Source organism: Choristoneura fumiferana, chromosome Z, assembly GCF_025370935.1.
Source record: "Choristoneura fumiferana chromosome Z, NRCan_CFum_1, whole genome shotgun sequence".
Classification (NCBI taxonomy): domain Eukaryota; kingdom Metazoa; phylum Arthropoda; class Insecta; order Lepidoptera; family Tortricidae; genus Choristoneura; species Choristoneura fumiferana.
In genome coordinates, this window is record NC_133472.1 from 39,891,633 (window position 1) to 39,902,415 (window position 10,783).

The following is a 10,783-nucleotide window of genomic DNA, read 5'->3' on the forward strand; positions in this document are numbered from 1 at the left end:
GTTTAATCTACTTTAAAAAATGCCATAGCGATTTTCTTTTTTGATGCAAGCGAATGTTGACATTAATTCTGTTTTGACTGTCCTTTAATTTAGCACTAACACTATTAACCAGCATTGCTCAGCGATTTGTGTCGACGATGACCTTTCCTAAGTAATATTTTTTTAACAGAAAAAGCGAATTTGGTTTGCGATCCTCAATGTTCCGCCGACGGCTGCTGGGGCCCTGGGCCGGACCAGTGCCTCTCCTGCCGAAACTTCAAGTTCGACGAGACCTGCATACATAACTGCAGCGTGTTGCCAGGGTACGTATAGCTTTATAAGTACATTCCGTCTTGTGTTCGTACATTGCACAGGTGGTGCAGCTTAGAGGACTTTTTATTTATTACACTGTAGGGCCTATGAACATCGTAATCCCCAGTTTTTTTTATTCGACTAGATGGCAAACGAGCAAGTGGGTCTCCTGATGGTAAGAGATCACCACCGCCCATAAACATTTATTTATTCTACATGAAACAAGCGAAAGTTAAAGACTACATTTACTCCTAGATAACGCAATGCAATATTTTTTTGTTTTAATATACAGTCATATTATTATCCTACACAACACATATGTATAGTCGACCTAGTAAGTGATTTCCCATTTTTAAGACAGTTTCTGCTTCAGAAAAAACAATAAGGCCGATTGTCGTAATGACTTATAACTATAAGTAAAAAAGCTAGCTGTATTACTTTAAAATTAAAATATCAATATTTGGGATGATAAAGAAATTTCTTATCCCACCAAAAACATTTCATGTGAAAATGGCGGCAAGACACAAGCTTATTACGCTTTCACTGTAAAAAGTTATCAGATCCAAGGAAAAGTAATGCCCCTTAACCCTGGCTTTACTAACTCTACACCTTGGTTTTAAAGTGTGACCTAGCAGTTTCATAACTCTATGCATATTATTCATAAAATTCAAGACCTGTGACATAATTTTTTATCGGACTGTCTGGCTGAGTACGAGAACGAGTATATATGATTAGCCAGCCATAGATAAAGCCAGGGTTAAGGAGCTTGGATTTCCTTGGCTCTGATAACTTTTTACAGCCAAAGCGTTATGAGCTTGTAAGTGTTTGTCAACTAGGACGATGTTATGAGGGCTTGAAAATACGATGAAACGCTTAGATGAAAGATGAAAAGAGTAGGTAATGCCCCGTCTTCTTTTTTTGGTCTTGGCGGGGGTACGATAGTAGTAGATTCGATTACCAAGACTTTAAAAACATACACAACTTTATGTTACTAACAAGAAGATAGTTGTAAATACGCATATAAATTGACGCAATGACTGAATCAATACTTATGACCTAGATTGCACCTAACGCACAATCTTTCGTCCGTATAGAAGCAACACAGCAATAAGTATATAATGTCATTAGAAGCGGTCAAGGTGTTCAAAATTAGTACAGAGTTCAAAACCCTTTACAATTTTTGGGCACCTTCACCTATCTTAACTAAAAACTTGTTTCTATTCACTACTTGATGAAAATGGCAAGCTTTATATCTCGATGTTTGTATGTATTTACTCGTATTTACAGATTGATAGAGAAATCAAAATTGTTACTGATTAAAAATTGAGTCCAAAGTCCAGCCAAAAACTACTTTAAAAAATCAATTAAACGAATTTCCTAAGGCTGGTATATCGACTTAGGTACCCATTTACTGTGCTTATACCTACTAATTTAAATATCAATTTATTTTCAAAGAATTTGCACGATAATAATGTCCACAATTTTTATTTTATTTTATGTTGAACATTTTTTTACATCCGTGTTTACTTGCCTAACGAAAACACTCCTATGCAGTTGTTAGTTGTTACACTTCTCACGTACCATTATTTCACATTCCAGGCTCTACAAGTCAGGCGAGAAGACGTGCGAGAAATGTCACTCGGAGTGTCTCGACGGTTGTACTGGACCCAGCCGAGCCAACTGCACCCGCTGCCAGCACGTGCGCGACGGGCCCTACTGCGTCACACAGTGCCCCGAATCCCGCTTCGTCTCAGAAAACGGCACTTGCCTTCCCTGCCACCCGAACTGCATCAACGGCTGCTCCGGCCCCGACAACACTGTCGGTGACACAGGCTGCTACTCCTGCAAAAAAGCCATCATCACCGTCGAAGCCACCGTTCAACAGTGCCTCAGGGAAAACGAACCCTGCCCCGATGGGTACTACAACGAATGGGTCGGCAATGTCAAACCATTGGAAGGGAAAGTGACCATAGTCTGCCGAAAATGCCACCCTCTCTGCTTAAAGTGCACTGGCTTCGGCATCCATGAGCAAGTCTGCCAAGTCTGCAACGGGTTCAAACGCGGCGACCAGTGCGAGGACGAGTGCCCTAAGGACCACTTCACCGATGTCAATGGCAGGTCGTGCACGCCTTGCCACCCCGCGTGCAGAGGCTGCACGGGTCCCGATTCTACAGACTGCACCAAATGCCAATCCCTTAAAGTATTTCTCGGTGAATCCAATTCAATAGACAACAAGCAAGCGTTCAACTGCACCAGCTCCTGCCCTCCGGACGTGCCAAATAAGATACTCTTCGACGAGCAACAACAAAATACGATCGACGAACCTTATTGCTCGGCGCTCAAAGAGGGCGCGCTTCCTAGGGGAGCCAAAACGTCCATAGTCCTAGTTATTGTATTAATCATAGCCTTCTTATTGCTGCTGATACTAGGAATAATTGGGTATACTTGCAGACAGAACGCAAAGGCCAAGGAAGAGGCCGTCAAAATGACTTTGGTTCTAACTGGCTGTGACGACAACGAGCCGCTTAGTCCGACCGATGTCAAGCCCAATTTAGCGAAACTGCGAATAGTAAAGGAAGGCGAGCTGCGAAGAGGCGGCATGCTCGGGTTCGGCGCGTTCGGTAAAGTGTATAAAGGAGTCTGGGTCCCAGAAGGCGGAAACGTTAAGATTCCAGTGGCAATCAAAGTTTTGAAAGAAGGAACAGGTGCAAGCACGAGTAAAGAGTTCCTAGAAGAAGCGTACATTATGGCTAGCGTGGAACACCCGAATCTTCTTCAGCTGCTTGCAGTATGTATGACTAATCAGATGATGTTGATCACACAGCTGATGCCGCTTGGATGCTTGCTCGACTATGTTAGAACACATAAGGAAAAGATAGGGTCGAAAGCTTTTTTGAACTGGTGCACTCAAATAGCCAGAGGAATGGCATATTTAGAAGAGAAACGGCTGGTCCATCGAGACTTGGCAGCACGCAATGTTTTAGTACAAACCCCGAATTGTGTTAAGATAACCGATTTTGGCTTAGCAAAACTATTAGATATAAACGAGGTCGAGTACAAAGCTGCTGGTGGTAAAATGCCGATCAAATGGTTGGCCTTGGAATGTATACAGCACAGGATATTCACACATAAGAGTGATGTTTGGGCGTTTGGTGTAACGATTTGGGAGATTCTTAGTTACGGTGCACGCCCGTATGAAAACATTTACGCTAAGAACGTGCCCGGGTTGATTGAGAACGGACTAAAACTGCCTCAACCTAACATTTGCACGTTGGACATATACTGCATAATGGTGTCGTGTTGGATGTTGGACGCTGAGAGCAGGCCGACGTTCAAACAGCTCGCTGACACATTCGCTGATATGGCGAGGGATCCCGGTCGATATCTGGTTATTCCGGGTGACAAGTTTATGCGTCTTCCATCCTATTCTTCTCAGGTAACTGCACCATATTTCTTGAAACTCTACCTTATTAAGTTATGATAATATATGTAAAGCTCAATAAGAAAGAAGAGTATATACTAATGTTGTTTTATTTTTATATTTCAGGATGAAAAGGAGTTAATAAGGAACCTCTCATCAGCGATAGAAGGTCCAGAGTCAGTGGTGGAAGCCGACGAGTACCTCCAGCCCAAGTTTAAGGCAGCTGCTGGCACGGTCACTACCAATTCGGCGACCAGCGCTGGCTTAGAAACTCAGACTAGTTCGTTGAAGCCTTGCACATCATCTTCCTGGCCCAATAATGCCACAAGCCCAGAGAACGTTACTCCTGATAACTCCAAAGCAGAGGCCTGGGACCACGAGATGCTAAGGTATAACCAATCTAACCCAGATGGTCCAGAACTAAGGCACTACTACAACAATGGGGTATGTGCTTCGGACGGATCGGGCTCTCGATACCGCGACCCGAAGCGGCCCGAAGGCTCAGACGAAGGTAACTTTGACAGCATGTCAAAGGTGAAAGAAGCTCAAGTTGGTAACTTAAAGCTGAACTTACCGTTAGACGAGGACGACTACCTGATGCCGTCACCGCAGCACAACCAAAACGCTTCCACTTACATGGATTTGATCGGGGAAGGCGGAGAGAGCCAGGAGAAAGACTTGCGGTACAGCGGCTTCGTGGGGCTCGGGCCCAAGCGGTGTGTGGACAATCCCGAGTACTTGATGAGTGACGAGAACGTACCGACACAGACGCTAGGTATTCCCACCGAGCCGGTGCCCTTGGAGTCTCTGACGAGCGACGCGAGTGGGGCGAGCGGGGAGCCAACGCAGCCCGGCACCAGCAAGTACTTGCCGCAGCGCTCCGTCGAGGAAGAGTCCATGTCGGACCACGAGTACTACAATGACCTGCAAAGGGAATTACAGCCGCTTCGCAAGAACGAAACCACTGTCTGAGTTGGTCGCTGATTGATGTGGTCGCATTGCCGGAAGGCTGCGTCGGCCGTGAGGACCGTGGCCTGAGTGGACTCTGCTCCGGAGTGATCTCTCGCTGACTGTTTTTACTTAAAGCGCTTCCCGCGCTCCGTGCCATTAGAGTGATGGCTAGTGTTAGGTAGTTTGTTGGGAACAGATCAACTTAAGAATTTTATTTAGTTATTAATAAAGCATTTTGTTATTTTTTTACTATAACTGTGTAAGGAACTGTTATAAAACAAAATTGTAAAAATATTTTTATTAGGTGCTCGTGCACCACTATGCATAAGATATTTATTAATTTACCATAAGGAAGGCTATGTTTATGTTTCTCGAAGTTAGGTAGCTTAGCGTGTGTTATATAATTATAAAGCTGTGATATAGACTTATTACATTACATTGGGGACCAGCGAAATGTAACGCAAAGGCTGGAATAATGAACTTTGTGAATATAATGTTAGGGTTTGCCATTAAATCATCAGACGTTAGCGGTATGCTTCATTTTAGAAGTATAGCTATCAAATTAATTTTATCATGTCAAATTTACTGTTTTACAAACTGATTCTTGTATTCAGCTATTGATTTTTTAAGCTGTATGTTAAATACTTTAGTTATCTACTATAGTTCTTGCCAAAAAAAAAGCCTTTTTGGACGTCATTCTACATTTCACATACTAATAGGAGCCAGTCTTGCTTCTGATGCTTGCCTGCCAACATAAAACCATTTTTTTTATTTGTACTTACATAGATTCATTCGATTAAATCGAATAGCAAAATGAATTACTTGACGAGATCTATTTTTAATAAAAGGGACATTAATAAGATTTGTCGTTCATTGGCCTTCTTGGCCTTCAATAAAGCATGTGTATTTTGACGTTAACTTCTACGTTATCTCATGTTTGCTCTAGAGGAAACAATATGCGAGTTAAAAAATTGTCTTTATTCTTAATTTTGACATTTCTTTATCAAAAAAAATCAGAACGACCATGTTTCAGCCCTGAAACAGCCCACACGGCATTTTTACAACGCGCCGTCGACGCGCGTTTGCATTATACAAACGCGATACGCACACGAGTTGTATGGCTGCTCTATGGAAAGAAAACCACACTGCCGATGCTCATTAAGGAACGCGCGTCGACAGTGCGTTTAAAACACAACGTGCAAAGGCTTTTAGGGCCTAGCCTACACTAGCTGGCGCGGGTGCACTTCGCGGGCGCACGCCTGCGGGCGCGGGTGCACGTGCAATCCGTGGCACGCGACGCGCGCAGTTAGCGCTGCTCATACTGTTTTTCAACAGACAGCCACCCGCTCCGTGCAAACCGCGTCAGCTAGCGTAGACCCTTAGTTTTACAGGTATAAGGGAGAAGAATCATGCATTCCTGTTTTTTTAAGTTTACGTACAGTAACAAGCAAATTGATACGAAGGGTCTGTTTGTTCTGCAGAACTGCAAAATTAGAGAACAAATAGGTTTTTAAGTCAACGTGTAAATATCGCAATAAATGTGGGGCAACGTTAAAAAGACAATAATATTAAGAGTTGTGCCTGTTTTATGATTACTGAGGGATGGTTTTTGATTTTACTGCGTTTTCAATATTTTGTACTAAAATAAAGGTGGAAAGTTGTTTTTTCCGTCGTATTGTGTATCTACAATATAATATTTTTTTAAACATTGAAAGTGGTCAAACCACTCGATCAATACTATGTACTGATTACACCAGTTTTCAATGAAATGAAACGTATAGGTAATTCGGATAAATTTAATTTTAAACTACGTAGGTACCTAATGAAAGTTTTATTTATGTTTCCTAATAAACGTAATAGCGCTTAAAACTCAAAAATCATTCTGTAATTACAAAATTAAAGCACAAAATATAAAATATTCCACTAAAATGCAAATATATTATAACATATTATATAGTATATATAATAGTGTACATAAGCCTTGTTATCTGACCAAACCCTCGTTTGCCATGTATTTTTGTAAATATGCTATAGAATTAGTAATAAAGAGATATCATACATATAACGCGTGGAGGGATTGTGCGTTAAATTTTAATTTAATATAAAAATGTATCTTCCATAGTTGCTGGTAAACTATAGAGTAAAGTTGTGCCATTCATTACAATAACAACAAAAATTTGATAGTGTATACATTTTTGAAATAACGACTTGATACTAATGTTAAAGTGCATAATTACTCTCCTTACCTATGAAGAGGTCGCCTAAATGATTTTACCACATGACATTAAGTGTGATTTTAAAAAAACTTACCTTTTTTATTTCCTGTAATCAAACGTACTCGATGGCTTTACGGCCTCGCAATGGAGTACGACTTGAGCGATTTTTCTTGCCGGTCTAAACCCGGCTTAATAATAATTACTCCTTCATAGGTAAGGATTCGGTCAGATGAGTAAATTATTTGAATATAAGAGAAGAAAATAGTTATTTCTTAATAAGTAAAAGCTCAAACATTATCTTCCTATTGCAAAGGGAACACTTAAAACTTACAAGACTTGTATTATTATTAGTTGTATATTTTTAAAAATAGTTTACATTTTAAAAGAATTATTTGAAGTTTTTGACCACTTGAAAATTTAATAGAATTAGTAAAAAATGATTCAACATATTAACGCTCTTGTGCGTTAAAGTTTTAAATATGAAATATAAAAAATGAATCCATACTGCCTGTAAACTGAAAACATAATCGATTCAACGACCTCGTGTATATAATTTTCGAATAACGACTTGAGCAGGTCCTTACCGGCCTCGTGAAAGTTAAATTTTTCCAAAAAAACTGTTTTTTATTTCCTTAATCAAACGGAAATAAGGCACGGATCTTTTTAGCCGGTAAATTATTTAATAATAATACTCCTGAGGTAAGGATTTTGATAGTTTAATTAAACTGAATATAAGAAGAGAAGAAAATAGTTATTTCTTAATAAGTAAAAGCTCAAACATTATCTTCCTATTGCAAAGGGAACACTTAAAACTTACAATTGTACAGAATCGGCATGAGATTCGACCATTTTGAATGTTGAATCTTGAATCTTATTTAAAAGGTTATTGGTCCCGAAATGTGCGACGTAATAATAATTGCATTTAAATTAAATTAAATGGATATTTTTTTACATTCAGATCTGAAAAGAATTAATTGTTAAATACATCCTGAAAACGTTTTTGGACGACTTGAAAATTTAACCTAAACGATTTTTTTAGTTTTAGAATATATTCGCGCACCCGTTCCCGGCGCATATAATTCCGTTCAAAAATGGAACAAATTCGTGTTGAATTCGAAATATTAGCGCTAAAATTACAGCCCTAATTTATTATGAACCCACTAGGTATAGTTGTTGGCTGCGACTTCATCTGCGAAGAATGACAGTTTTTCGACAGGCGAAATATCTCTAGATGGCGTTAGTATCGTGAGATCCAAGTTACATTTGCGTCGCGCTCGTGATTGGTTATTTAAATAAATAAATGAGCCAATCGCAAGCAAGACTGAAACGTTAAACATACCTCACGATACTAACGCCATCTAGTGATATTTGGCCTGTCGAAAAACCTTCCTTCGCTTATATCAGGGACAACCTATTTTTTATGTTATAAACTATAAATAAAAGTTCCATTTTTGAAAATGACAAATATCTGCCCACAAGTAGATTTTGACTTGGTTGGGAAAATGAACTAGGCATGTAACTTTCTCCTAGGCCTTTCATATTTCAAATTCAACGGTGATTATTCTCGCGAGGCAAGCGCAAGAAGCATGGTCTTGTTCGACACTGTGCTCAAAATCGCACCAAAAATGGCTGCCACGCGAGTTAACTCTCCCAGTAGGGACCTCGCTACATATCTTCAGATTTCCACATAAAATTCTCACGTTATTCTTCCAGCGTATAAAATGCAAATGTCAATTCTGTACAATAGCAAGTCTTTACAGTTCTCTTCGCTGTTATAATGGTAGGTACTATTTCTAAAATTTTGTATAATCGTATAAAAAGAAAAAATAGTTTATGTTATATGTAAATAGTCACGTCGTGTGCTAAACGGGCCGACACGATCGTTTTGCGGTTAAATGTACTTGTACCTTGATGAAAGAAATGTAATTAAATAATTAAAAAACTAGCTCGTTGTTTCATTTTCCCCATTAAATATTGTAGTAGATGGAAAATTCTTTCTACCAAATTATCATTAGGTACCTTCGCGACAAGCCAACCGGCAATGTCACCCGCCTTCCTTTACACATAACTTGAAAAAATTGTAAGTGTTGATAAACTTGAGCATTTTTTTTATAATCAGCATTGAGCATGTTATTTTAGTTAAAAGCTCACAAAATAAATAGAAGCGTTTCAGATAGCATCTAGTAAGTGTTTCAGCGAGCATTCAAGCGAGACAACAGCAATTTTGCCAATTTGAGAAGACCTGGATAATCTTTTCCCATACTCGAGTCCCATGCCCAGTTGCCCACGCGAGAGGTATTAACTGAAAGGATAGACACAGCTTTTATGACAATGAAAGCAGAAATGCGACTAGCTACCGTAATGTTTGTATGTCGGGCGCACAGATATATACACCTATCCATATCTGTGGTCGGGCGTGCTTTAGGTGCAGGGGGAGGACAGCTCGAACATTTTTTTTAAAACTAGAATTAAACACAGTAAGTATTAAATAAAGTTAAATTTTTCTAACCATAAAAAACGATTAGAATAGTACATTGTGTCCTAAGGGCGGTAAATAAGTAATTACGAACGAGAGTCGATTAGAAGCCCGAAGTCGAAGACTGAGGGCTTTAATGAGTCGATGTTCGTAATTCTAGTACCGCCCGTGCGACATACAATGTTTTTCATCACATTTGCGAGTAAAAATTTTGTTTCTAAAAGAAAAAATATAATTCTTCCAAATATTGGCTATACCTACCTTGGGCTGCGCTCTTGGCAGCACCGCCCTCCCCTCCCCCACCCTCAGCATGCGGTGCAGCGTGTGCATGTGGTCCTGCAGCGGCCATGGAAATGTTGGCACAAGTCGTATACAGCCAAGTCTAATGGCCGGTATCAGATATTTTGTTGGAACTCCGGACTTTTTCTATTGGGTCTGAAATAGCTTGTGGTGTTTTCGGTGGAAAAATACACCTGCAGTTTATTTTAAATGAAAAATATTGGAATAAAATTAAATTTTACAATATATTTTGAGAAAAAGTTTATTCTATTTCAGAATTATTCACCATTTTTGAGAAAAGCTTTATATTAGTCTCGGCTGGAATAGCAATTGCTGGCTTCGTATTAGTTAGCTCGTCCGTTTAATACACATACTCAGCCAGCAATTGCCTACTTCGAGGCCACGACAATAATCTACTATTAAATACCAATAGTTTGTTTTCCAGTGTCAGCGGAGAGTGTCGACCTATTAACCAATACAAGTTTTTGAACTGGAGATCTGCTTCTTTTCTTTTTCTTTTGATGTGATTGGCCCAGGTTAATCTTCTATCTAAATGGAGACCAAGGTATCTTATACTTGTTTCCGAGGGTAATTGTTCTCCTCGCAGGTATACACTAGGGCAGTCTCCCCTTCGTAGGGTAAATATTATTTGTACAGACTATTGGACGTTAGGCTGTATTCTCCATATGTTGCCATTACAACATCCTTGCTGTTAGGTAGATCTGATGTATATGTCGTCGGCCGATCGTAAAATCCGCCAGATCACGAAATTCCTAGGCATATCATGAAACGCCGCCATTTCATGATTTGGCCAGTTTAGGCAGATCATGAAATTCCTAGGCATATCATGAAACGCCGCCATATCGGTCCTGGCACTTCGCCGGCCGCTGCCGCGGCACGCTCGCTTCGCTCGCTCGGCTCGTGCGTTGTGGTTACAATTCATACTAACAACTCCTCGCTTCGCTCGTCGTACTTAATTTTTTATTTTTTTCGGCATAATCACGATGTGCCCGGTATAGAGCTAGGAATATCGACGAATGCGTTGCTCATCGTGATATGCCTGGCCAACTTTTAGGCATACCTACCATGAAAAGGCGCCATTTCACGATATGCCTAGCAATTTCGTGACTAGGCGGATTTTACGATCGG

The 10,783-nt window shown here is 40.0% G+C and overlaps 1 protein-coding gene across 2 annotated transcripts in view; it reads left to right on the top strand.

The window, feature by feature from the left end:
• Positions 1-7,206, top strand: part of Egfr (epidermal growth factor receptor) — a 151,621-nt gene extending 144,415 nt beyond the window's left edge. For both annotated transcript variants that reach the window (XM_074099977.1, XM_074099967.1), the window contains exons 3-5: positions 170-302; positions 1,891-3,727; positions 3,839-7,206. In XM_074099977.1, the coding sequence (XP_073956078.1) occupies positions 170-302; positions 1,891-3,727; positions 3,839-4,684 (2,816 nt within the window). In that variant the 3' untranslated portion in view covers positions 4,685-7,206. The remainder of the gene's footprint in view (positions 1-169; positions 303-1,890; positions 3,728-3,838) is intronic.
• Positions 7,207-10,783: the final 3,577 nt, after the last annotated feature.